The sequence below is a fragment of the Drosophila biarmipes genome, chromosome 3L (genome assembly GCF_025231255.1).
Source record: "Drosophila biarmipes strain raj3 chromosome 3L, RU_DBia_V1.1, whole genome shotgun sequence".
Taxonomy (NCBI): domain Eukaryota; kingdom Metazoa; phylum Arthropoda; class Insecta; order Diptera; family Drosophilidae; genus Drosophila; species Drosophila biarmipes.
Genome location: NC_066613.1, coordinates 22080235 through 22107909, shown reverse-complemented (window position 1 = coordinate 22107909; position 27675 = coordinate 22080235). Strand labels below are relative to the sequence as shown.

The 27675-nt window shown below is 42.8% G+C and overlaps 1 protein-coding gene and 2 long non-coding RNA genes across 5 annotated transcripts; 2 read left to right on the top strand and 1 right to left on the bottom strand.

Annotated features, from left to right (window-relative positions):
- Nucleotides 1-2047: 2047 nt before the first annotated feature.
- Nucleotides 2048-4544, bottom strand: LOC127010923 (uncharacterized). The gene is made up of 2 exons (XR_007763834.1): nt 4324-4544; nt 2048-2500 (listed from the first exon to the last, which is right to left on the bottom strand). It is a non-coding gene; the product is annotated as an uncharacterized LOC127010923 (long non-coding RNA).
- On the top strand, nt 2911-3915 carry LOC127010922 (uncharacterized). Its single transcript, XR_007763833.1, has 2 exons — nt 2911-3605; nt 3660-3915. It is a non-coding gene; the product is annotated as an uncharacterized LOC127010922 (long non-coding RNA).
- A 5501-nt stretch (nt 4545-10045) lies between the features above and the next one.
- Nucleotides 10046-27325, top strand: LOC108034917 (zinc finger MIZ domain-containing protein 2). 3 transcript variants are annotated; one of them, XM_017110169.3, is made up of 11 exons: nt 10046-10808; nt 21751-22282; nt 22455-22616; nt 22974-23749; nt 23808-23926; nt 23991-24123; nt 24192-24405; nt 24537-25276; nt 25342-25471; nt 25592-25981; nt 26054-27325. In XM_017110169.3, the coding sequence occupies exons 1-11, from the start codon at nt 10744-10746 to the stop codon at nt 26183-26185; spliced, it is 3393 nt and encodes a 1130-aa protein (XP_016965658.1). In that variant the 5' UTR covers nt 10046-10743; the 3' UTR covers nt 26186-27325. The 3 variants fall into 3 exon arrangements, with proteins under 3 accessions (XP_016965658.1, XP_016965659.1, XP_050742727.1); XM_017110170.3 differs by having other exon boundaries at nt 10046-11148; XM_050886770.1 differs by lacking the exon at nt 10046-10808 and having other exon boundaries at nt 21528-22282.
- The last annotated feature ends 350 nt before the right edge of the window (nt 27326-27675 follow it).

Below are 27675 nucleotides of genomic sequence, written 5' to 3'. Positions count from 1 at the left end.
ATAACTAATAAACGTGAAATAGATATCCATAAAATCAACGAAACTTTTTAAAAATAATATAGTAACTTAAAGATTTTGTAAACGAATGCATGAACATCAAATAAATATTATTTCATCATATTAAATATTTTTAGAAAAATACATTTTATGAATGCTCTGAGAGTTCTTTTTGAATAATATAAATGGTATAAGTTAGTTAATCCTTTTATAGTTACTAATTACCCGACTTTTATGCCCTCCCTAGCCCAAATAACTGGTATTTTTCCGAGTGTAGATAGGATCAGTCACCACTAAAACCGAACCGCACAGGGCCATCGGTTCGTCATAGGCATCCAGAGAGGCTTCGAGGCCTTTTGTCAACCGGCGAACAACAGAAGCCTCGAGTAGGCACAACTGCGTCGCCGTCAACATCATGAGTTGGATAGGCTGGTTAGGTAGGATAAGCAGGAGCTGCAGGAGCCGAGGACTAAGGACACGGAGGGACCGAGCGGCAGTCAACAAACGGCAGACAAAACAGACAATTATCGGGCCACGCAGTCATGACACTTATATCATGTGTGTAAAGCGATATTCCGGGGCCATCCAGAACATCGATGGGTAGTGGACTTGAATGGAGTGGAGCGTGCTCTCTTTGTGCCGCGAATGGGCCTGTATTCGTGTCCGTATATCTGTATCCCTATCTGTATCTGTATCTGTGGCGTATCCTTGACATTCACAGTCGTTCCGCCTGAGGAACTGCGAATTCTTTCGCCCCGAGCCTCCCTTTGGTGAGTGGTGCGGTTTATTGGTTTGTAATAAGCTCTTTGAAGTGTTTAATTGAAGCTTTTGTTAAGCAATTAGACGCCAAAGTGAAGTCGCGTCGAGGTGTTGCCGCCTATTGGTAATTGCCCAACCTAAGTGCTATCTCCGTTTATGATGATGAAAGATAATGCTGTTCGTGGGCTAGGGGAGGACCTCACTTCAGCGAAGTGGAAAGCAGTGGAAAGGGGTGGACTGATTTTTACCTAGCCCAGCTGCACGGGTCTCTCCGATTTTATTATTTATCGTAGCCGCATTTTATTTTTGTGTATCTATGGAATGTAAGCAGACGGGGGATTGCATTCGAGCATCTTCCACTGCAGCCAGCAGCCATCAGCCAGCAGCATCTTGTTTTGCCCCAGCCAGCCGATGCACAGATACAGAGATACACGGATACCCAGAAAAATGCTCAGATACAGATACATCAGCTCGTAGGCAAACCGTTGGGTAGTCACTCAGATTCAGATTCCGATTCCGATTCAGCGTCGCATGCAAACGCAAAAACAAAACAAAATGGAATTATCATTGACCGCTGATCATGATCATCATCGCGCTGGGACTGGGAGATGAACACCATCGTCATCTGCCTTCCGTTTGTGTGCGTTTTGTGGAGGTGATCTGCTCTACTATGTATTACAGTCTCTGCTCCGATATGATCACAAATTGTCTGATCCATTTGGGCGATGACTGCGTGAGTGGATTATTCGATGACGCCGGGGATTCTTGAGGGTGGGAAGTTAGGGTTTGTTTGGATTGCCTCTATTAGATGATACAGAAGAATCACCCACCATATAATTTGGTAAATTAGCAGATAATTGAATGATTTTCTTGCACTATAAGATTAAAATGGTGTTACATTTTTATTACTATTTACACTTTCTTTAAAACCATTTTCATTCCATTAATATCTTTATTTTTAATATGATAAATAGCTTGAGAACTCATATTACCCTTTCCAGGATTTCTATCCTATACTATATTTTTAATATTTTTCCAGAACTCATCCAGGAGATTTATTTTCCATCAATTGATCCAGAACAAGGCTATCACGTACCATCTCTAACTTTGGTTTTCCCATTGCCACGCACTTTTCTGGGGGAATTTTCCTCTCAGTTTGTTGTTGTTTTCTTTCTGTTGTTGTAGTGTTGTACTTGATTGTGGCATAATTTCTCGCTCGCCTCCATTTATACAATCCCTCGGTCTGTCTCCGTCGCACCCCTCTATCCCCATCCCCCTGCCGACAACCAAGTGCAACGCATAAATTTTTTATTTGTTTGGTATTCATCTTATTTCGTTTAACGTATTTTTATTTTCAGATTTTTTGTTGGCTTGTGTTTTCCATTTTTTTTCAGCTTGTTTGGTGTTTTTAAGGTAATTTGGTTGGCAAAGAGGCAACGTTGTTGTTGTTGTTATTGCGCATAAGTATTTTTTGTGTGTTAATTTTTTCGTTGTTGGTGTGGTTGACGGGTTCGTTCAGTCATTCAACTATATAAAGTATTGTCGTTCCTTCTTCCTCTCATTTATTATTCGTTTCGTTTCGATTTCGTTTATGTACAACGCACTTTTCTCGTTGTTGTCGTTGTTGCTGCCGTTGTTGTTTGTTTGTTGCTTGTTGATCGTTGTTTTTATTTATCGCTCTTGTTGTTGCTCTTTTGAAGCGTGGGCATGTGGCATCCACTTTTGTTGTAATTGCGTCGGGTAACTGCATGAATAATTATTAAGTTATTCGAGGAGAGGTCATAAAAAGGGGGCATGAGGGGGAGGAAGTACTGCCCTCGCACTCTCCCAAAATTTATGGGTTTTCTCCCTGATATTGGATTTATTTTTAGTCATGCCCAATCATTTCTTGGAGGCGAAATAATTCATTTGAAAACAAAAGAGCCCTTTTGTTTTGTTCTCAAAGAACTATAATGTTAATAAGATAATAATATCTTTTAATATTTAAAAATGTCTATTTGCCTATAAAATTTTCTAAATTTACTGCTATGGTTCGTTAAATCAAAAGTTCAGTAGAGTTTCCTAAGCATTATTATACACAAATGGGATTTGAAAAGATTTAGTTTATCAATTATTGGCTATAAGATCGAAATATAAGCCCCTTTACTACTTCCCTTAATTAGGTTAAAAAATGAATTTAATAATTTTCAACCCTCGTTTTGTTGCACAAAGTTTAAAATCAGTTCTTCAAATAATCCAATTTTCAATCTTTTCGATACTAAATCTCTCTGTCAAAACTTCAAAACCCCATTTTAATCTTCAATAAAACCTAATTTACCACTATTAAGCCTGCCTGCAGCAATATCCCAAGGCCTAATGGGTTTTTCTGTGGCTTTCATTGGGCTTATTAATAGAGAAGTCATACGCCCAGTGTTAAGCCACCATTGCCGTATCAATTTACCGCACTCGGAAAACACGAGAAACAGAACACCCAGAACCCCAGAAGTTGTAACTCTCACAAAACCCAAAAAAAAAAAATAGAAAAGAGAGCGGGAAATGGGAAAAACATTTTCATTCATTCCGAATGCAAGAACAGGAATCGAGAGAGCTAAATAGAAATTCCAATGGTGGAAACCATCATCATCACCGTCGTCATGCAGCTCATCCTCATCCACTTCTTGGATGTCTTGAGGCTTCTTTTTCGGGCTCTTTTCTCTCAGCGGCGTTGTGATATTTATGTTTTCATCAAAAGAGCAGGCGAACAATCAAAATGCGCTGCACTCGACTCCAGACCAGAGACCCAAAGAAACACACCGATGCAGATGCAGATACGGATACGGGTGCGGGTTTGGGTTCGCGTTTGAGTTCGGGTATGGTATGGTATGGTATTACTACAGCTGCAGGTACAGATACAAATACTACAGATGCGGATACAGGGACAGATACAGATACAGATGCAAGTGAACTGAACTGAAGTGAAGTGAAGAAACTACAGGCCGACAGACGGCAGCAGGCAGCGCTTTAACCTCATATTTATCCAACAGATACTTATAGCGGAGCGCAAAAAAGCAAGCAGCGACAAAAGAAATGAAGCCCCCTCAGCAGTCCCCACAGTCCCACATCACTGAACACAATGTCTAGACTTTCCTACTGTATAAATTATTTATACTAATTATTTTATATTGAATTTTCTTATTTAGGAAATAGATTAAAATGTGCTAAAAATATGTATGGATTAATTTAAAAACGAAAATGCATTTATTAAATAACATTACAAATTTAAATAGTCATAGAAAATACAATTTTTTGCAGTGTGCTTTCCAATTTAATTTTTAAATATCAGTTTGAGTTTTTAAGAGCTTGTACGTAATTTGTTACCTGTTGGAAAACGTTTCTAGCTATTGAAAATCTAACCAGGCTCTATTATTAAATTATATTAGTCTTAAACTTTAAGATAATAATCTCCTAATTTTCTCTACCGTGCACCCGAAACGAAAAGAAAACACACGGAGAGAGTAGCGAGGGCAGGAGAGAGCCAGGCAAGTACAGGCAAGAAAACAAATTTCAATAAAATATTATTACGCTTACGTTTATCGAACGCGGCCAGCGAGCGAGTGAGTGAGTGAGTGCGAGTATGGGTATCTTGCAGATACTCAGATACACGTCCGCACTCATTGTGCGAGCTGCTCGACGTCGTCGGAATTCCGATGGCGATGATGAGGTTGGCGATGCGATGGAGAGGATGATGAGGTTCGGTTCAGTTCGGTTCGGTTTCGGTCGCCAAGCGTTATAAATAAACCATATCCATCAATTGCTTAACTCAAAACAGCGCTAAAAGATACAAAAGCGATACAACAGCAACAGCAACAGCAACAAGAACAACAACAACAGCAGCGGCCGCAGCGCCACATATAAAGATACAAATACAGATACAGATACATTTGCCCGATCCCAAAACGAAACCCAAATAAAAACAAAAACCCAACACCAGAGCAGCAGAAAAAAAATCATAAACGAAACCGAGCAAAGAGCGAGAGAAAAAAATAATAAAAATAAAAACGCCAAGAAAATCGTCAGCGTCGACTGATAAAATGCATGAAAACCAGAGGTGGGGCGGCGGGGAATGAAATCTCGAAGTATCTGCCGGCAAGAGCCCCCCCTTCACCGACGCCCCTGCACCACCCCAAGTTCCTCCTTGATTTTTCCTCTTTCTCTGCCTTTTTTTCTCGTATTTATGCTACTCTTGTGAAAAGGAGAGCCTAGAGGGTAGAGGGCTGTCCAGGGGCGGCCAAAAGGGGACCAAAACGGAGGTCTAACGGCCCGAGGGGGCGGTGAAGACGTCGTCGTTGTCGTTGCCTTTCTTTCACTTTGTGTGGCAGCCAGCCAAGCACTCAGCATAATTTTGCACGCTCTTTTTCTCCTACGTTTTTCGCTGATTATTTTCTGCAGACCCCAAAAGTGTGAGGGTGGGGCAGGGAGGGGGTTCTGGGGGTGCTGGGGCGGGCGAGAGGGGCTGAGGGGCTGAGGGGTACCGACCTGCACGTGGAAAGGTGTTTGCCTCAGACCCAAACCATCCACAACAAAAGCAGCCAGCAAAGTTCATCGTTTACTGCTGCTGCTTTTGGCTTTGGCTTTCTGCGGGTGATTGTTACGTACTCTACGTTTCTTAATCTTTAAGATACAAACAGTTGTCTCAGATCCTAACTTTGCACTATAACTATTGAGTCAGTTTTCTATGCTTCTTAAGATTCAAGATTAAAACATTCGTCCTAGATCCTTATTATTTCTGTTATTATTCAGTTAATATCAGCTGGTTAATTTAGAGAACAAGAACTTTTTAGACTAATTTTTTAGAATTTATAGTTCTAAATTTTAAAAATATTTCCTATCTATCCTATTCCTTAAAACATTCGTCCTAGATCCTTATTATTTCTGTTATTATTCAGTAAATATCAGCTGGTTAATTTAGAGAACAAGAACTTTTTAGACTAATTTTTTATTTTTAAGAGTTCCCATATTTTTATTTACCCTTTATAAGCACGAAAATAATCGCTTTATAAGTGTATTTCGTCGCTCGCCTGTTATTTTTCTTTTTTGCCTTTGGCTTTGCCTTTGCACGCATTTTACTAGCATTCGGTTTTCCGCCCAGCCACCCCCCAGCAGCGGCAACAACAACAGCGAGAGTGGCAGCAAAACAACAGTTACAACAGCAGTTGACGATGATGCGCCGTCTCTATCGCACAGCATATGGCCCTCTCTTTCACTCGCTCACAAATGCGCAACATATTTGCCGACTGACCGACGCAGCGCCAAACAGACACTTGTTCCGCCCGCCGCCCGCTGCCCGCCCACTTTCCACCCCTCCCCTTTCTCTTGCCTTCCCTACTTTCCGCCTTCTCCTCCTCCTTTTTCCACCCAACGCCTCCCACCCCGCCCCCTTTCTTTTTTTGCTTTCGTCTGCTGCTTTGCTATTTCTCTTTTTTTCACTACTATTTTCACGCTGCTGCTGCTGCAGTCGCTGACGTTGCTGCTGTTGCTGCTGCTGCTGCTGCTGCTGCTACTGCGATGTTGCTGCTGCGCTGGCTACATAATTGATTTTAGTGCTGCACTCGGCAAATGCGTTGCATTCTGCTGCTGCTGCTGCCGCTGCCGACGACGCTGCTGCCGTTGGCAGTTACTTTTAGTGTAATCTCAACATTTGCTGCTGATGTTGCTGTTGTTGCTGTTGCTGCTAGTGTCGTTGTTGCTGCTGGCTTTGGTGTTGCTGTTGCTGTTGCTTATGTTGTTGCTGCTGTGAGTGTTGCTGCTGCTGTTGGTGTTGTTGCTGTTGTTCCTGGCTTGGTTGTTGCTGTTGCTGCCGCTGAGTTCTTCTTCCAGCAGCAACATCAACTTCCTAACTCCCCCTCGGGACAACAGCCCCTGCCCGCCCCCCTTGCTTCCCAACAACTGGTGGCAGCGCTTTCGTCGCTCGCTTTGTTATTGCTGCTGGTTTGGGTTTTTGGTTTTTGTGAAAACCAGATTTTTGTCGTTTTATGCATTAAATTGTTTTTACAGCCGCTTTTGGCAGCCAGAACAGGGTGATTCGTAAGCCAGTTATACGGACAAGTTATGGGTGCCAATTAAAGATTTATGTGATTTTAAAGCATTTAATCAATTAACTTCAATCATTATTAAATCATTTTATTTATTTTAATGTAGGTTCGGGTTTTTAACTTATATTTTGCATGGAATTTTTAATTTTATTAATAAAGAAGTTGTTTAAAATTAGGCGGATAAATAAATAATAAATCTTTTAAAATCGTTACACACCATTGTTTAAGATCAATTCTTCTGATATAAATAATACTTGCATTTTATAGTAAATAAAAAAAGTTTCTTATAGTTTGTAATTTATAAATTAGTTTATTATTTATTTAAGGTAGCCGAAAATTACATGTTTAGCAAATATTAGTTTTTGAAACTTCGCAATGCCTAATCTATATAGACACACTTTAAGGTGAACCTTTAACCCTTATCATCAGCTAATAGTCGAGCGCACCCCCGCACATCCTGGGACACCCTGTAGGGGCAGTGCTCTGTTCTCCGTCGCCGTCACAGCCAAAGTAACAGGAATAGGAACAGGCACAGGAACCAACACACAACACACGCACACACCCGAGTCGGGGAGGGGGTGAGGTATGACGAGGGGGAGGAACAACGAAACAAGCCAACAACCAACGCATTTACACAGATACAGATGCGGATACAGATACAGATACTCGCAGGATGAGGAATATGCAGGGAAAGGAGGGCAGCTCGAGGAAAGCAGGGCCGGGGGCAAAGGCAGAGGCAGAGGACCGGCAACCGGGTACCGAGCGACAAACAGACCCATTGTCCCTCCCTCGCCCTCGGCAGCAGCAACAACCACACTGCGAACAACGGCAGCAACATCAGCACATCAGCAACATCAGCACAGCACAGCAGCAACAGCAACGGCAAGCGATGATGACGACGACGGCCTACAACGCTGTACACTTCCTTTTACACACGGTGCAAAGGCACACTCATGGGCACAGTGATCCCTCGATAACGGATAGTGCAAAATATGCATCAGAAAGTGCAGTTTTCATGGTTTGTAATGTTGGATATATCTTTGAGATATATATACATTTTGTTGTAGTTTTCTATACAGTTAATAATAGCCCCACAAATCCTAAATCATTCCATTTCTTTTGAACACTTTTTTTTAAATCGAAGAAATTACATATATTATTATATACCACACACAAAAAATAAGATTGGACTCGAAAACATTATTCAAGTCAACATAATGCAATTTAAGCTTTTGTAACCAAACAACAATAAGTAAAAGCTTTAACAATAATTGACAAAACTTAAATAAAAATGTTTACCATTTACGAAAACGTGCCTCGAATGCACTTTGCTAATTACGAGTGGCCACTGTACAATCACACAGGGATTTCAGCCACTCGTGTGTGAGTGCGAGGCCTGAACTCAAACCCAAACCCAAATACAAACCCATAAGCATAACCCAATGAAGCAGCCTCTGCCAACATACCAACATCATCATTACTGCCGTCATCATCGTGAGCGCACAACTGTCGGCGATTGTTGTTGCTTAGCACTCGAGCCAGAAAAAAGGACTTCCTTTCGCCCAGGACCTCTCGGGCCTTCTCGCTCACTCCACGGCCGCTTCATGGGAATTATGACAAGGACTGCCAAAAATCGAGGCAGAACATGTTAAATAAAATAAAACATAATTTTATGCCGGAGAGCAACAAACACATTAACACGGTCGCCGCAGCGCAGTCGTCGTCTGCGTCGACGTCGACGTCATCAATAAATCGCGACCCCAACGAACCACCCACAAAACACCCAACAGCCCAACCACCCAACCACCCAGCCACCCAGCCACCCACTGGAACCACCTCCACACTCCCCTGCCCAAAAATGTATGCCCACCTCAAACATTATACAAAAGCTTACAAGCCACGCATACAAACGAACTCCGTTCGCTCGCTCTCTTTCACTCGGCTCGCCCCGTCTCTTTCGCACCGCCCAGTGCCCTCTCTTTCTGGCTCTCTCGTGCTGTGCTCGTTTGTGTTTTGAAAATTTAATCTCGATATGGATACAAATATGCTACAATTTCATTGAGATGAACACCCGATACCAGAAAGCCGACGAGAGTTTCTCACGCTGTGCGAGGCAGCGACGTCGACGGCGAAAGAGACGGGTATATGCGAAACGAAAGAGACGGCATGCGGGCGAGAGCGAGAGCGCACCCGAGCCCGAGCCCAGAAGCGTAGTAAATACACTACTACATTTTTCCGTGCTAATTGAGTGATAAATTGGGAGTGGATTTTGGCCAAGAGAGCGTGAGAGAGTGTGCTGGCTTGCGTGTGTGGGGCAATTGATATGCTCGGATTAAATTGTTAAATGTTTTTTATTCGGGTAATTAAAGTATTTCAATTTTGCGCCCTTTGTGGCAAAGGGTTGGCTATTAATTGGGCAATCTTTTATTGTTTTTCTAGCTTAATTTGTTCATTAAATAGGCTTTATACCTGATCGATTTTGTTGTATTGAATATAATTAAATAAATATTCATTTATATTTTGCTACCTAAGAACTAAAAATAAAAAATGTCTCTTGCCCTGGTGACATTTAAAAAACAATTAATCCCGCTGGCGCTGCACACGCCGTAAATCATTCAAAAATCAACCACAAATCACAACAATTAAGACAAATGTGCTGAAAAATCTACTTAACGCAAACACTCACACAGATACGCACGCACACGCACACGCATGCAGCCATTAAACGCTTTCAAAACAAACCCAATAAATGTCAGCTGCCCCAAAAAAGGTAGCAGAAAAGTATGCTTTTCCGCCGAGAGAGCATGCTGCCAAAGCAGAGAGATCATCGGAATCGTAGTAGATGGCGGAAAGCGCAGTAGAAATACTACCATTTCGAATGTTCCAAGCGTAGTAAGGGGCCCGCGAGGCGAAGAAGTCAAACAAATTGACATACGTATACATAATTATTATTTTACTTAAGTGCTCGCGCGTCGTCGCCCCTTAACAGACCGAAATGAATACGAAATACGAAATCCGAAATGCCAACCTGAAATAAATCAACCCGAGAGAGCGTACTGTACCGCTTCGGATTCGGTGCTCGGCGCTCGGCGCTCGGCGCTCGGCGCTCGTATCCGCTCGGCTTGTATCTGAGCGCAATGTATCTGCATCTGTGTGGGTGAGCGGCCGAAGTCGCCGCCGCCGACGGCAGCTGCATACCGCTCTGCTCAGTCGGTCGCCGGACGTCAGCTCAGCTGCCAACTGCCAACTTCATTCAGTTCCTTTCTGGCTGCCGTCGAACGTTGTCGTCGTTCGGTTGAATCGAATCGAAAAGCGCAGCTCGCCAAAAAGCCAGGCCAAAATCTCAAAGCCAGGGCTCAGTGAAACCGTTTTGTCAGCACATATATTTTCGAAAAATCGCGTAAAAATTTGTCGAAGACGAAACCAATTTTTTAGTGGCAAAGCAAGCAAGCAACAAAAAAACCCAAACAAACCGCAGCACATTTCTTGGATTAAGTGCCACAAAGTTCCTGTTCGCCAGCAGCAACAAACACCAACCACTTGGATTACTACAAACAACAGTATTATCACCTAAAACTAGCACAACGACTTCTGAAAATTTCTTAAATAATTTGTAAACTCCAACGATTTGCTAGGCAACCAAAAAACAAAACAACAAACTTGTGCAACATCCCAAAACAAATGTGAAAGCGTGACAAACAAACAAAAAAAAGAAAGAAATACGAAACAAAAAACAAATGAGCAAAAAGTGAACAAAAAGTGAAAAGTAAGAAAGAGTGAGTGTTCGAAAATGCTGCAGTGAACCTTTTGAGAAAAACCACAAAAAACACCAATCAACAAAATATAATCACACAACAACAGCAGCAGCAACAGCACAGAGAGACAAGTGTTGTTGTCCCATGTATTTGTTGATGCCATGCAATTGATTGTTGACAAAATTCCCATGTATTCCAAACAAACAACGAAGCGCAATTCCAAAAAGTAAGTTTTGAAGAACCTCTAAGAATCTAAATGAAAAACTGCACAACAAACAGTGAAAAGTGTCCAAGGCAAAGCAAAGCAAAGCAAACAAACAAACAGCAAGGAAAACCCTTCCAGTGAACTGATAAGCTGATAACAGCGGCGAAAGAGACAGCAACAAGCCGGAGGAACAGAGATAGGCTTCCACAGCTGCTGCTGTCGCTTCTTCTTCTTCTTCACGCGGTGGTGCACCTGTCCCACCCACAGCCCAACAACAACAACTTTAGCAACAACCATCAACAACAACAATTAACACACCACGCGCTGTTGCCATAAAACCCAAAAGAAAAAGAAAACTTAGGTAAAATATCTAAAAATAAATTCCACTTAAACCAAACAGAAACCAAAAAAAAAAAAAATAAACGAAAAAAATCACAGCAATGAGCCAAAAGAATTTTTAAACTTCAACTTTTCGTCTGTGTGCCTCTCAACTTGGCAGTCAATAAAATTTGGCTGGCTAAAAATAATCATCCACCTGGCTAAAAATAAAACAATTTATAAACACAAAGTACAAAAATTCTTTACGGCCATCAACAATTTTATTTCTTCTCCACTAGAAACTTTTAATTGTTGTGCTTGTACCAACATTACAAACAGTCGAAATAATTAAATGGAATGTGCTTTTGTTTTTAGATATTTTATGTAAATTTTGTTGTGTCTTTTCCTTATGCTTTGTTTGTTGTTTGATCCATATACATATAAATAAATCATATTTCTAGTCGTGTAGTTAAATTAGCTGGTAAGAATTGAGCAAGAAAAAGTTTAAAGTACCTAGACAATTTTGTTATAAATATTTTATAACAATTTCCTGGTATTAACAAATGATAAAGAAATTTTATCAACAAGTTACAAGTATGATTTTAAGGCAACTGTGAGAAGTTCGGGTATAAAATCGTTGAGAAAAACTCAAAAGATAAACCAGAATTGTTTCACAAAAATATAACATCGTAAAATTGCGGTCCAAATTTCATACAATTTTGAAGTGCGTTTTCCTGATAGAATTTTATCAATATGCAAATTTGTAATGCTCAGATTTACTCTGAAAAGTTGTCTTAGAAAATAATGAATAATTCAAATAGGTTTTTTTTTCATTGTCTGGCAGAAATAGCAACACCTAGTCTTTTAAGAAATTTGTGGTCCATATCCTCAATACTAATAGTTTCGAAAAAATATTTTTTAATTTTAAATATATATTTGAAAATAATTGCATTTATTAATTAATTAATTCAGTTAGAAATACATTACATAAATATGGCGAAAAACTAATATTTACTTACTTATATTTAAAGCGTACCAGACGCCAGCATTTTCCGTAAATTCATGTTGTTCGCCCAAATTAAAGTCTATAAAACACAAAAACACCCTCGTGGCTGGAAACCCCAATCCAGACACTTTAAAGAGCCAGCCACTAGATTAATTTTGACCGAATTCCCACATCAGCTGTTAGTCGAACCGCCTCCCATCGCCGCCCCCCGATTAATGGTCTCTCGCTCTCACGCACAGCTGACCCACAATTGACACGCACACAGACAGGCATAGACTGCGGCACACAGATACAGTCGGAAAGTATCTGAAGAGAAGCCAAGAAAGCATTCCGTTTCAGTCCAAAAACATTTCGACCTACTGCTGTTGCTTTGTTTTGTACGTACCGCGTAGAGTAGGTATATTGGTGGCCGGAGTTTTCCATTGAATCGGTCTCGAGAATAGACAAGAAGTGGATGTGGAAGTGGGCATATCGATACCGAGAAAGAAATTTTCCCAACGATCCGCTTCGCTTGCCCGAGCAACCGAACAACCGAACAACCAAAAACAACCGCTCAAGTCTGTCACTTACTTCTCAGTTCGACAATGTTTTCGCCCATTTCTCGTGTGTATTCGTGTTTGTTGCCTCTTCTGTCTCAGTTTCTGTTTCTTTTGTGGCAAGATAAAGGGGGAACCCAAAAAAAAAAGGTCACTCCAAGCAAGACGACCTCTCCCCACTCCAGTTTTCCCTACCATTTTCCCTGCCTTCTCTCGTTTGCCGTTTTTCTCACATGCCACGCATTTTTCCCCAGCCAAACTCCCCCTCTTGTTTTTCCCTCCCCAGACAATGGAAAACTCTCGGCAGACATTTTTTCGGTTCGCTTGTAATTCATCATCGCTGCAGAAGAAGATGAAAGCAAAGAAAAAGGTACGGGGCTTAGCCCAAGAAAAAGAAAAATGCCGACCACAGGTAAACCTTAACCCATTTGCAATAGTCGCAGCTCTTAACCCAAAAAGACAGGTAGTTGCACTCGCTCCGGGTTGCCGCGGAGTTTCCCAAGAACAGGGAACGATTTTGCCGGGAAACCTCCAGAGGCCATTCTTCTCGATTGGTGGAAAATCATCTAGAATATGCGAATGAGATGGGAATCAACCTTCTCGGAAGATAAGATGGCAAGCCATTCAGAAAACAAATGCTTTTGTCCTACTTCCGCTGAAGGAAAATGCGGCACAGATTTGTTTCCTGATTCAAGATTTTATGTTCAAAATATAAATTCCATAACTACAAATTTTTAAACGTAAGGATCCTAAAATTTCGAGTGATTTATTAGACATCAGCTGAAGTAACCACTTAAAAAACAGTTTTAGAGAATTTCCGCAGCACTGAAACTGTTTCGAATTCCGGTTTAGCAGATCAGTTCAACGGTTAATTAACGCCCCGGGCTTATCGTAAACACCCTCTAATGTCATCAACCCACCACCGCCCCACACCTCAAAGTCCCAGAACAGAAACTGCGTAAGCGCGAGACAATCATCAATCAACCACCGAGGCAACCAAATCACAACCCATCAAGCAACCACCGAAAGGACTTGAGAAAAGTAGCTACCTACCAGGGGGATTCCCTCTGGCCCCCTCCCCATCTGCCACTCCTGGCCACTTCCTGTTTCCCTCGACTGTTTGCGATTTTCACACGGGAAATAAAAATGTGATACAAACGAGTAAATGACAGAAAAACAAAACCTAAACGCGGAAAACCATTTGCAAATCGCAAAAGGCAACAACAACCCTCGCTGGCAGAGCAGAGTGAGAGGTCTAGCGTTCTGGATTCCCGGTGATTAAACCCCGAAAGAAACAAACAGAAACATACACGGAACATTTAGCGAGTGGAGGAGCGTCCGATATTAATAAACCCATCAGACAGAGGGCTAGAGACTGAGCAACCCCCGTAACGAAATGCACACTCGAGGGCGCAACAATAGTTACATGTGTAAGCCAAGGAAGCCACCCCTAAAATCCAGGCGAGTTTAACCCCTCATCGGCCCAGATTGAAGGTCACACACATGGGGAGCAAAGAGTAAGGGCCAGCGAGTGAGCAGCGAGTGGTGCATATCTAATCACACCATTTGAATTTGATTGGACATTAATGGGTTAAGCAGTTGACTCTTGACTCGCCGCGGGCTCTTCGAGGCACCTTGAAGAGTCAGCGCCGCACACTCCACTCCATTCAGAGTTCGTTTAGTCACATGATAAAAGTTCCCAAAACGCAACGAATACCGAACGAAAACATTTAACGACCCAATTAAAAGCCCCTGAACGAACCTGATATCAAACTAGACCGTACCGAAACCCACACATTCGCATAGATATAGTAAAATATATGCTTAGCAGCCACAACAACCTCACAGATAACTGCCAACACCGCAGCCTACCACCGAAAAAAATAACAATACCATCACAATCGATGGGCACAGAACGTACTTAGGCCCAAATCAAAGGTAACCAACTCTTATCGGACTCTGGTGGGGGGACTGACAAGCTAATTATACCCGCAGATCGTACTATATCTATATAGAAAAACAGAACCAGAACCCAAACTACCAACGTTCTCTTTATTTTCTTTTTTTTTTTTTTTTGGGCGCAAAAGAACAACTGGAACAATGGAAATTTTCACTCTCTGAATGGCTCTACCTGTACGCAGCCATCTGCCTCGCATTGCTCTTGTTTTGACCGACATTAAATCGTGCTTAGGTATGCAGAAATATTTCAGTTATCGATAATTGCTTATCGCTATTTACGGCCAGGTAGTACCTTCCATATAGTAAGTACGTCAGTCTGCCGGCATTTAGCATTCTCCGCAAAATGGTCGCTGGTTTTTTGTGAATGGAGCACAATCAAGGTGTGCGGTGGGCAAGAATTGATTAGACCCAGGAAGTTGGCGAGTGCAAATGGGTATTACATATAAATATTTAAGCCATATGTTCACCGAAGCAACGGATTGCCGTGTATACTATCTTTGATTTGCTGGAACAATCTGCCGCAGTTACTTAAGCTCTTACAAAAGCAGCAAGTGCGTTTAATCATTTTGATAACCAAATGAAAACTATATAATTGGGAATCTAATCATAAGCAATGCGATCACGTTATAACGAAGTGCACCCAATTAAAAGGAATATCTCTGTGACTTAGATCAGGTGGCGCCACCTGCTGGTCGAGTCTCGTGAGCCCAGTGCCCTTCTACGCGCTTCTCAAGCATATCAGCTATGTGCGAGTTCGCTTATCAGTCGCCACGCTTCCTGTCCCATATTTTCCATATCTAACCTTTACCGATGGCAAGTATTTTTAGCTAACAACTTCTTGTGTACATTTTGGTTGCGTTTATTTTGGTAGTTGTTTTTGCGGCTGTTATTTAGCTGTACTTCAGTAGACATTTTTGTTCGAAACAGGTTTTCAAGTACGACGCTTGCGTCGCAGTCGACGTCTCTGCCGGCGATTTATGCGTTGGGTTTTGAGTCGCTTCAAGTTTTGCTGGCTGTTGCAATTTTCGCTTTGTTTTGTTTTATTTTTAATGTGATTTATGCATGTTCCTCGGTGTGTGAGTGTGCAAAAATACTTGAACAAAATTATTGCAGCTTCTTTTTTTCGTTCATTTATTTTTTGTGATTTTTTTTTGCAGCTTCGCTCGTTGACAGTCGCAGCCTTCGATTTATTTTTAATGTTTATGTCTGTCCGATTGTTTATGATTTTTGGTTGGGTTTTTTTCTTACTTAATTGGCGATTAGATAAATGCCAAAAACGCAATGACGCCGATGACAATGGAATAGATCGCATTGAGTACTAAATCCCCGTCATCCTCGCCAGAAACACCTCTCCAAATTTTCCTTTTTTCCGTTTTGCCCCCGTTGACTGGCATAAATTTAGTTTGAGCAAAACGCGATAGATAAGATAAGCAAAGCAAAACCAGACCCGCCAGCAAATCGAAGCCAAAACATCATATCCCCGGACCCGTACCCGAACTCGAACCGAAAAAGTGGCTGGGTAAGGTGTGCAAAAACCACATCGCTGATTGATAGTCACAGGGGGTTGTGGGTGGTCGGTGGTGCAAGGGGTTTTCTGGTGGTTCGTCCATTAGCGACCTGATTAGCGCGTGTGTTACAACAACCACTGTGCTTTTTGTTTAGGTTTTTTTTTTAGTTTTTTTATCACCGACACGAGCAGACTTCAATGGCGACACCATCAGCCATCAAAACGGTTTTGGTTACAACACCACAAGGACAAACTAGCAGACGACAGCAAATACAATGGGTAACAACGCAGAACAACCAACAGTGAAATGCAATTTCCGAATTGAATAATGCATAAACACCTGTAAATATGTGCTCCAAGTGCCAATCACAGTGGCCACAATTATTCCATAGCCATGGTAAAAGTGGTACTATCTTTCCATGGTCTTTTGACCTTTCAGCCAATCTCTTGTGTCTACCAGGTCATAAAGTGTGTTATTAAGCATTAATAAAACGATAAGAATTCATGTAGATAATGAAATTAGAATTAATTGTACAATTATTTCGAAAATATACATGCATATCTGCCGTTTATTCACCAAACAAGTTTACAACTTTGTAATTTAAGTGTTTCATAAATCATTGCTGCCGCCGTGACCACTGTACCCTGAACTATAATCCTAGAAAATCCTACAATGTAGTATGCAAATTAGCAAATACAAACTTGTATTACAAACAGCCGCAGCAGACACAGGCCTAAAGAGCAAAAACGAATGTTTTAGGGCCAAGCGCCCACTGCGTATACGCAATTTCGAAAAAGCAGCAGCTAACCATCCTAGCTGGCTGGCCAATAAATAAAAGCCAGTTACAGGTGCTGAAAACATGCACACACAGCAGCAGGAGGAAAGGGTAGAATATTTCAAATATTACTCATACCACATGTGGGACAGACAACCGGCCATTTTCCCTTTGTCCACCGCAAGCGGCAAAACATTTATAAAAATGAATTTGCAAATCCGCAAAATGCAAACCGAGCACAAAGTTGCAGGCAAACATTTTGTCGGCGCACAAGGGGGCTGAGTGCCGAATATGTTTTTGCACATATTCAAAAATCTGCCAACCCCCATAGCTCAGCCCTCAGAAGCACCACCACAATCCGCCTGCTGACCATCTGTATTATTTGCATTGGATTTTTAATCAAAAATTGCGCGATTTCTCTTCGCTTTTTTGCCCCAGCTCTTTCTTCGCCTTTTTTATTTTTCTTTTTTTTTTCTGTTTACAGTTCGATTTTTATTATGTTCACCCCTCCATCCCCCAGACCAAAAAAAAAGCACTCGAGCGGAGGGTTGCTGATGCCTTTTCCTCCTGGTGGTTGCTTTCTTTTTGCTCTGCTTTGTTTTCTGGGGTCGAGTCTATTATGCTGATTTATTTTTATTTTCACTCTGATTGCAATTTATGCGAGGCAGATGAATTATGAAAGCGATCGAAGCGAGCAAGGAAAACTCCACGGGAAATTCAATCGAAAATTGGGGCGGTGAGGAGAGTTTTCCCAGTGAGCTTGAGGCGACAAAAAGTGTTGCATACCAACAGGCGCCGCCCAAATGCGAATGGCATACAAAGTCCCAAAACTAAGCGGCGAACAAAAAATTATTACCATCCTTTGCCACTCGAAATAAAGCGAAAAAAAAACGACAACGTTACGAAAAACCCATACACCACCTCCCCTGACAGGGCAATATGGAAAAAATGAATCCAGAACAGAGTCAGGGGCAAAAAACAGACAGACGACAACTGCCAGCTCAAAATTGGACTGGAAAGAGTGGAGAAAATGTTGGAAAAAATCCAATTCTTTGTTTTTTTCCTACGTATTTCGTGTGCGAAAAGTGCAGCCAACAGCGGGTGGTTTCGGTGGTGCGGTGGTTCGCTTTCAAACACCCTTGAAAAACAACTGTCAAACGCATTTCAGCGGTGCGAGGTGGGCAACTGCAGCGAAACAATAAGGCGGGCATAGAGGAGTTTGAGTGACTGATGAGTCCAAGGGGGGCAGCAGCGGCAAAGAGAGCAAATCAAACATTTTTGATGTGTTATTGGTTTTGAAAAGGAAACAGGGACTTTTTGAAATATTTTTAAGGCCATTTGTAGTTCGACTTTACTTTAATAATTCAGATCCTCAATCGCTTCTATTAGTGCTTCCGGTTCTGAAATATTTTTAAAATCTACATATAGTTTGAAGTTTCCCTAAAATTGATTGTTTATATAACCCTAACTATTACAATAAAAATATTTATTTTGTATCCCTATCGAATTGAAATCCTTAATCGCTTCCTTTTGTGCTTCCAAAAGAAGCGGTTCTAGCAACACACTTTGATTGAAACCTCCCACTCCGGTGAGAAAACCTATTCCAAACTTTTCGTTCTGTCATGGACTCCACGCACGTGTCTCACAATTTTTCATGGCCTCTAAAACGCACACATACATTTTGTATATATTACTTGTTTTGTTACATGACGCCAACTGTCGTCTGTGAAATACAAAAAAAAATAACACCGAAACGCAAAGGCAAGTCGAACAAAAAAACACGCAAACAACAATAACAATAAAAAGAGAAGAAAAAGTTTGATTTTTTATTTGAGGGATTGTTCTGCTTCAGCAGCGTAATAAAGTTTACCCGACATGTCCTCCAAAAGGATGTTCTACCCATCCTGAGTGTCGCATTGCCGTCTGGGCCATAACTCAAATCGCCAGGGACAATGACTATAAATTGTGAAAATATAGTCAAATAAATTGCACAAAAAATAAATTTAAAAAAGAAAAGGTTGGAAAACATAAGCCCCCGGGTGAAAACCTTTAACGACGCCCCTGTCTGTTGACATACGGAAATCATTTCGTGTGCCAAATGAGAAATAATTTTTATTACCACAGCAAATCAAAGTGCGCACAATTTACAATTACACAAGCAGACCAGAGAGAGAAGGTGGAAGGGGAGGGGCCAGAGATCGTGCACCGATTTCGATATGAAGCTATATCTTCGAGCACGTGTTTTCGCCGGCCTCTGAACTGGGTTTTAGTGATCCTAAACTTTGATCGTATTACCCTGTTCCGCTCTCACATGGCCTGGGCTTCTATCTCGCCTGCGAGTTACCTGCTTTGCTTTATTTTTATCTAATCAATGAAGAAATTTATATCTAATCAAAGTACAAAAGGCAGCAACAACGAGAACTCGACTCGAACTGGGAACCGAAACAAAGCAAAGCAGCGTCACCAGAGATCGCTCGCTCCCCGCCTCTCGAAAGCCCCCAAAACACACTGTTTTTTCCAGTGCAAGTCACATAATGAGACGCTTATATGATCGCAAGTGCACAACTTAGTTGTTTGCTCATTAGAATTCCCCAATATCTTTTAGTTTTTAGTGCGGCTTGTGGCTCGGTTTTGTATTATTTTTGTATTTTCTTCTCGCCTAGTTTTGTGATGATTTTAGGTACCTTATCGCAAAATCTCAGTGGAGGTTGCCTGGTTTCCAGGTACTATTGATAAGACATTCTGAGTAATTTTGCCATTTTTTTAATCTGGAATCTTATTCTCATAATATAGCACACTTTTCGGCAGCTTGTTCAATTTGGATTTTATAATTCCAAACTAAAACTGAAAAATTACTATTTAAAAATCCCGATATATGTATTGTAATGGAACAGTATATGATCTATTTTGGTGCAGCCTTTTCAGTTGAGTGACCACTGTAGGCCCACCTGTTTCTCTGCCTTGGGGCACACTGTGTTTACGTTCTCTTTCGCTCTGCGTCGTCTCTCGCTTACCCATTCGACCTAATGACCCGCTTTGCTCTGTTTACCTCTCCACTCTGCTTTTGCACTTGGAAATTGCTAGCTGCTCGATGCTAATTTATCGTCACAGTCTCGCGGCAATCACAGGTTCAGTTCCACCACCAATTCTTCCCCGCGCGATTCTCCCGCCGAGCAATTCTTCCCCGCTCGGTTCTACGGCGATCTTTGTAGACTTCGCCGGCTCGGGCCTTTCGTCATGCGATTATCAGCCAATCGCTTAGTGTGCCATTTATTTGCATTTCGCCGCTCGCCGCTGCATTTGTTGTTGCCTTTGTGCTACGTTTTGTTACGTTTTTGTGTTGGGTTTTTATTTTTTTATTTATTTTTTATTTGTTTCCAACTTTATTTGCTTTTGTATTGTTGTGTGGACTGTGTGTTTGCGCGCTGAGCTGCTTTTGTAGATGCGCAATTATTGTGAGCGTGTTACTTTATATTTTTAATGTGCGACTTTTTTTGTTGTTAGGCTGGGGATTCTACTTTTTAAAATAGGCATTTTTGGGATAAAAAATAGGATTTAAAATTTAAAAAAAAATATTTTGAGTAATCTTCTTATTTTTGATGTTTCCTTTTCTTTCAAAAATTACTCATACGCTCCGTTGGTCAAAAGAGCCAAAGCACAATAATTAAAATTAACTAGAAACAAATTGTAAATGTTCTTAAATTAGGCATTTTTTTGGACATTTTTCTGATTAATTTATCTAATTAATTTAATTTATTTTTCATATCGAGAGTATTACCATCTTCGACTCTGCAGTAGCTTTCGAATTTATCTGTTTTCTGCTTCGCATTCACACTGCGTTCATATGCTTCATATTGTTATTTTCCGCCTGGCAAATATGCTTAATTATTTTTACCTTAAAAGTCGCGCCATCAAAGCGAATGCGAAAACAATTTCAATGGATAGGTGGAACAATTGAAGGGAGCGATGTCGAGGGCAAAGCAAACGTAAACGTAAACGTAAACGCAAACCTATACCTAAACCTAAACCTAAACCCTGAGCCCATTTGACATTTTGGGGCTTAAATGTCACAGCAAATCGGGGGGAAACAAGTGCAATGGGAAATATAAGCAACGGAGAAGATGGAAAATGGAAAATGCAATTGCAATTGCCACACAGCAACTGTGCAATGAATGACGTTGACAATGACGATGATGGAGATATGGCTGGGCGGTGGGGTGGAAGGGTTTGGCTATCAGGGGTGTTAGGAACGGCTGGATGGCTGGGTGCTGGGTGCTGCGGATACTGGGGTAAAATCACGAACATAAGCTGCCCCGGGCTGACATCATCCATGGAGGTCGAACAATGATTCCAGCAGCAGAGAGCAAGTCAAATCAGAAACAACTCCCAGTTCTTCGATGTGACTAATCAAATGGAGAGATAAGAGAATTGATTCTTGGTACGAACTTAAGATTCCTCAGAAGAATTCAAAAATAAATGTTACAATTTTTAAGAACTGTACGAAATGAAACCCCAAGACAGCCCATAAAATGACTAACGTCAGCGATAAGGGTGGAATTAAAAAAAATAAATATTATATTTTAAGAACTTTGATATTATATTACATTTTTGAAGAAATCACTTTTCAAAGTAGGCATGGCACTCAGTGCCCCTGCTTGTTTGCCACCAGGGAACATTCGAATTCACCCAAAATTGTCAAGTTTTCGATAGATTTTGAACTTTTTCTGCTCAATTAGATAAACATGTCTTATGAAGTGGTGGAATGGACAAGGCCCATTTATTATATTGGGACGCCTGTCTACATTTTCGTCTTTTGGCACCCAACTAATTCGTGGCTCTGTCTCTATTGTGAACTTTGCAGGAAAAATGATGAAATGAACCAGCAGGCGGGCTCCTCAAGGGCGCCAGCCACCGGGGGCCAAATCTCACCGCCAGGTGCAACAGTCGGCTTAGACCAGCAGCAGCAGTTGCAGCAGCAGCAGCAGTACTACAACCAGCAGCAGCAGCAACAGTACCAGCAGCAGCATCAGCGCGACAACTTTCTGGCCTACCAGCAACAGCAGCACCAGCAGCAGCAGCAACAGCAGCAACACCAGCGATCCGGAGGCGGCGGTGGCAACTTTATGCTGGGCAATGACCTTGTCGGCAGCGACAGCCTGCGCAGCCTGAACAATACCTTCGGTCCCAACTCGGAGTTCACGGCCCTCGGGGGCGCCTCCAGCTCGGCAGCCTCCTCGCTAAGCGGCCTGAGCAGCTCCAGCGGTCAGGGATACACGGGCATGGTGGCTGCCAGCCAGCAGCACCAGCAGCAGCAGCAACACCACCAGCAACAGCACCACCAACAGCAGCAGCAACACATGTCCAGCATGGACGCCATGGGCGGCTACAGTCAGGTGAGGATCATTGTTTGAATAATATCAATTTGACTTTTAAAAATAAATTTAAAATAAAAAAATGATAAAAAAAAATGTTTTATATTAAAAACTACACTTTTTTTAATTACATAAAGTTTTTTATATATTAAATTAAAATTCTTACCCCACCTCTTTATCCTTCATCTTACAGATGGGTGGCGGCATGCACCCTGGACCCAACAGCGGCATGATGGGCAACATGAATGCCCAGTACATGAACGGCGGCTCCGGCCAGGGGGGCTACAATGGCACCCAGGGCATGGGCATGGGCTACGGCGGAGGTGGCAACATCGGACCCCAGAGGCACCATCAAGTGAGTTGGGATATATTTTAGGGTTTTTTGGGGAATGAAAAGACTGCATGACTTCACTGCACACCCATCCCATGCCCAACTTTTATATGACCAGCTGTTGACAATTCATTTGCGGCGGTAAACAGATTTCGCGTTAAAACGTTCGCCCATTAACGAATTATTCGAATCGCACCCAAAACAGGAGTCCGCTGCTTTGGAAATGACAAACTTTTGACTGCCGGAGCGACAGTAATCCGCTCAAGACCAGTGGCATTATGTGTCCCAGACCCCCAACTCCCATGCCTTTAAGTGCTCAAACTTATTTTGCTTAATAAAAAAAACCCTCTAATTAATATTTTCCCCCCCTTTTTCCTTCAGATGACGCCCATGAACCAGATGCAGAACATGTCAATGGGCCCCGGTGTTGGTGGCTCTTCGGGCATGGGCGGCGGCATGAATCCCCTCCAGCAGCAGGCGGCGCAGCAGCAAATGGGCAGCATGAATCCGATGGCCAAGATGCAGGGCATGGCCAACGGTGGATATCCCCAGCAGGCGCCGCCCAGCCTCACCCAGCAGCAACAACAGCAGCAGCAGCAGCGGAGGATGGCTCCGTATCCCCACCCCCAGATGCACATGGCCCAGAAGAGGGCGGCGGCTGGAGTGGGCGGAGCGGGCGGAATGTATCCGGGAAATCCCATGCAGCAGCAGCAGCAGGCGCAGATGTACGGAAACGGGCAGATGCATCCCGGATCCGGAGGAGGCGTTCCCCTGCCCATGCAGGCGGGCGGAGCAGGAAATGGCTACGGACGCAGTGGACCCATGGGCGCCGGCAATGGAGGTTACGGCCGTATGTCCGCGGGTAATGGCCTGGGTCCAACCGGTGGACCCGTAATGGGACCCATCGGACCCGGGGGAATGACCGCTGGAGGAATGGGACCGGGACCTGGGTGCATGAGCCAGCAGCGCTTCATGCCCCAAGGATCCGGCGGCGGAATGCCCGGAGTGGGCTACGGCGGAGTGGGAGGAGCTGGCTCGCATCAGGGTCAGTTCTATCCGGGCAACGGCCAGAGCGCCGGAATGCAGCAGGCAGGTGGCATGTGCCCGGCGGGCCCGGGAGGCGTGGCCACCACCGGCAATCCCTACCAGAATCAAGGGTGAGTTCTCATATAAAATGCATCTCAAACAGTTAGTAATATATTTTTGGTTCTGCAGTTTCCAGCAAAACTATCAGCACAGTCCAGTTCCTGGCAATCCCACGCCACCACTGACGCCCGCCTGCAGTGTGCCCTATGTCAGCCCCAACCCGGACATCAAGCCACCCATGGACAACAGTGAGTTGTGCCAGCTTATCCCAATTTTAGAAATTTTATTAATATTTTTAACCCTCTTTTACAGGCGAAGAAATGAGACTGACATTCCCGGTGCGCGATGGCATCATCTTGGCTCCTTTCCGCCTGCTGCACAATCTGTCGGTCAGCAACCACGTGTTCCATCTCAAGCAGAATGTTTACAACACGCTGATGTGCAGGTAAGTCTAGTCGTGACTCTTTTTAAAGAGCATTTTAGTTAATTTGAATATGCTTCGATAAATTCCAGAACCGACTTGGAGCTGCAGCTCAAGTGCTTCCACCAGGACGACCGGCAGATGAACACCAACTGGCCGCACACCGTCACCGTCTCCGCGAATGCCACGCCCCTGAACATCGAGCGGTCCGAGAAGAACAGCACCGCCCTGCGTCCGCTCTACTTGAAGGCCGTCTGCCAGCCAGGGAGGAATACGCTCCAGCTGACCGCCAGTTCCTGCTGTTGTGTAAGTATCTTTAAGATAAATTAAAAAAATTTTAGAAAATGTATTTAAAAAATATTTAAAATATATATTTTTGAAAAATGTGTATTTTTAATATATTATACTAATGATATCCCTAATATCTGTTTTTCCAGTCGCACCTGTTTGTGCTGCAGCTAGTCCATCGACCCTCGGTGCGCCAGGTGCTGCAGACGCTGCACAAGCGCAACTTGCTGCCCCTGGAGCACAGTGTGCAGAAGATCAAGCGCAATCTGAGCCAGCCGGAGGCGAATCCCGGAACGGAGGCCACGCCCCAGCAGCAGCCGGGCGGCGGTGGCCAGCAGTGCGCCAAGATCTCATTGAAGTGCCCCATCACCAAGTCGCGGATACGACTTCCGGCCCGGGGTCACGAGTGCAAGCACGTGCAGTGCTTCGACCTGGAGGCGTATCTGATGATCAACAGCGAGCGGGGCTCGTGGCGCTGCCCCGAGTGCAGCAAGTCGGCCATCACCGACACCCTGGAGATCGATCAGTACATCTGGGCCATACTCAACACGCTGAACAACTCGGATGTGGACGAGGTGATCATCGATTCGTCGGCCAACTGGCGGGCGCTACAGCACAATGGCGGCATGCCGAATGCACCGCCCCCCTCGAATGTTCCTAGCAATCCCAGTGGCGGAAGTGGCCCCAATCCCGGAAACGGAAGTGGCAACTCCACCATGCCGGCCATCAAACAGGAACTGTGCGACGACATCGCCAAGGTCATGTCGCCGGGATCCACCCAACTGCCCACCTGGGACAGTGCGCAGGCCATGAGTCCCTACAACATGCACGACATGAACTCCATTGCCAGCGGCAACATGATGGGCAACGGCGGCAACACCAACCAGCAGTGAGTGTTCTGTTTATTCTTTTTTTTTGGAGATATATTTTTAATCATTTATTCATTATTTTTAGTGGCAATCGCAGCAGCTACGACGGCTTCAGTGGCAACCACAGTGATGGCAGCGGCGGTTTGGCCGGCAGCGATGGCGGAGTCAACTCCCTGGACCAGCTGAATGCCATGGAAAAGTCTCTCAGTGATCAGGTAAGAGAATAACATTTTAAAGCAAATATATAATATTTTTTAAGATGATAATAGATTTCCTAATAATAAAATTATTTCAAAAACCCCAACTTAATACATTTTTTGCTTTCCCCACTTCAGATGCCCCACACCCCGCACACTCCCGGAGCGGCCAGCCATCCGATGACGCCCGGCGGACCGCCCAGCGTGAGCAGCTCCCACAACGAACCCATCAGCGGCGGCACGCCCAATGCCAACGGAAGCGGAAGCGGCAGCAACGGAAGCGGCAACAACAACAGCAGCACGGGCCACAACTCGCCGCAGACGCCGGGCACGCCCAGTCGCATGGGCGGCGGCGGCGGCATGGGCGGCGGTGGAGCGGACAGCCAGCAGCAGCAGCAGGAGCAGCTGCTCAACTCGCTGATGAGCAGTCAGACGCAGTTGAAGTTCAGCGAGAGCGATCTGAGTGCCGAGCTGCAGAGCTTCGATGCGGCGGCAGCGGCCATTAATGACACAGCCCACGACCTGAATGTAAGTGTTGGAATCGCAGGCATTTTGTTAGAAATATAATACTAATTTCAATATTTTTTGGAACCCCCTTAGCTGCTGCAGGACGTGGACCCCATGGAGATACTGTCCTATCTCGATCCCCAGCCCGACCTTAACACTCCGCCCTCGAGTGGCAGCAGCAACAACAACGCCAGCGACGACCTGCTGGCCACGTTATTCGACTAGACCCAATCAAAACAGATGGCGAGATGGTAAATCAAGGCCCCAGAGCTGAGAGAGAGGAGAGTTGGGGAATTGAAATGGCAGAAATACCATAAATTGTATATAGTATTATTAATTTTAATGAAATGTGCACTAGAAGCAAGTCGCGTACTTCAACCAACAGTTTCGTTTCCTCACACAAACCAACAGCAGCAACAAGTAAAACCACAAAAACGGATAAACTATTACAAACAACACACTGGATGAGAAATCGAAGCGGAAATCTGAATTTGCCCGTGTTGAAAAACAATGAAATGTGATTTAAAAATTAATTAATTAAATTAATTGGCATTTAATTTAAAGCTAACCGACAAAAAACACCCATAAAAAACGCAAAAAAAATACACACACACATACACAAAAAGCGTAAAAAAAATAACAACAGTCATTATACCATATAAAAAAAAGAAAAAACAATTAAGTTCGGAGCATGAAAATTCCTTCAATGAAATTTACGAATTTAAAATGCAGCAGCAGGTCCTTTGTTCGTTTATTTGAAAATTACATTTTTTGTTCGCCTTATCCCAGACTTGTTGCAAATCGTTTCTTGTTCATTTGAAAAGTATTAAAAATATAAAAACAGAGTGTTAAATCAGCAACAACAAAACAAGCATGAGCAAGGAAAAACAAAAGCGGAAAAAATGAGAGATACAAAATACATACAAGTGAAATCCCAACAATTTTATTACATTTATAAAATGAAAACCCTTACATTTTAATTGTTGCATAATTTTAATTATTTTTTAAAGCCTATCTACAGATAAAAAGTAATTGATTTAGCTCGGTAAATGATAAACGAAATTTAACAGAGCAGCGGAGGAAATATTAAGAATTATTAACTTTAACGAACAGAAAGTAAATGTGTATGATTAAGTGACAAAACAAAACTGCATAATTAGCGGAAGGAGAAACAAACTATTAAAAGTGTAAATCAAATTTAATGCTAGATCTAAAATATATTGTATATATGGATATGTATGTTATATATGCGGCAACAACAAAAAAACACAACCCCTCCCCCAAAAAAACACACACAAAGCTAATTAATACATTTAAATAATGATAATAATAAATGAAAAAACAAAAAGTATTTCAAAACTAAAATTACAGTGTTATGATTTTGTTTGCGTTTTATTTCCCCACACAATTCCCATTTATTTCGGATTTTCACCTCAGTTCCGTCTTGAGTTCCTCTATGAGTTTCGTGCGATGTGGTTAACATGGACCAATTTTTATATACAAATATATATGTATAACACCCACACACCGACGAGTCTTTGAATAGAGTATATACGCGAACTATATATAACGAAGAATATGTATATTCATGTACGTATCTGATATGATATTCAATATAGCGAAATTTTTAAGCTTTGCCCAGGCTAATTCCCCGTTCAGCGCTTAACAAAACGAAAGAAAACTCGAAAATTTACGCAAAATCGCCTCGATGTGGT

Bases quoted from the DNA above. Each gene is read 5' to 3' on its own strand.
- LOC108034917 (XM_050886770.1), top strand. From the start codon at position 21,632: ATGTCTTATGAAGTGGTGGAATGGACAAGGCCCATTTATTATATTGGG. The intron at 23,750-23,807 runs GTGAGTTCTCAT...TTGGTTCTGCAG, and splicing joins AATCCCTACCAGAATCAAGG to TTTCCAGCAAAACTATCAGC. The intron at 25,982-26,053 runs GTAAGTGTTGGA...GAACCCCCTTAG, and splicing joins ACACAGCCCACGACCTGAAT to CTGCTGCAGGACGTGGACCC.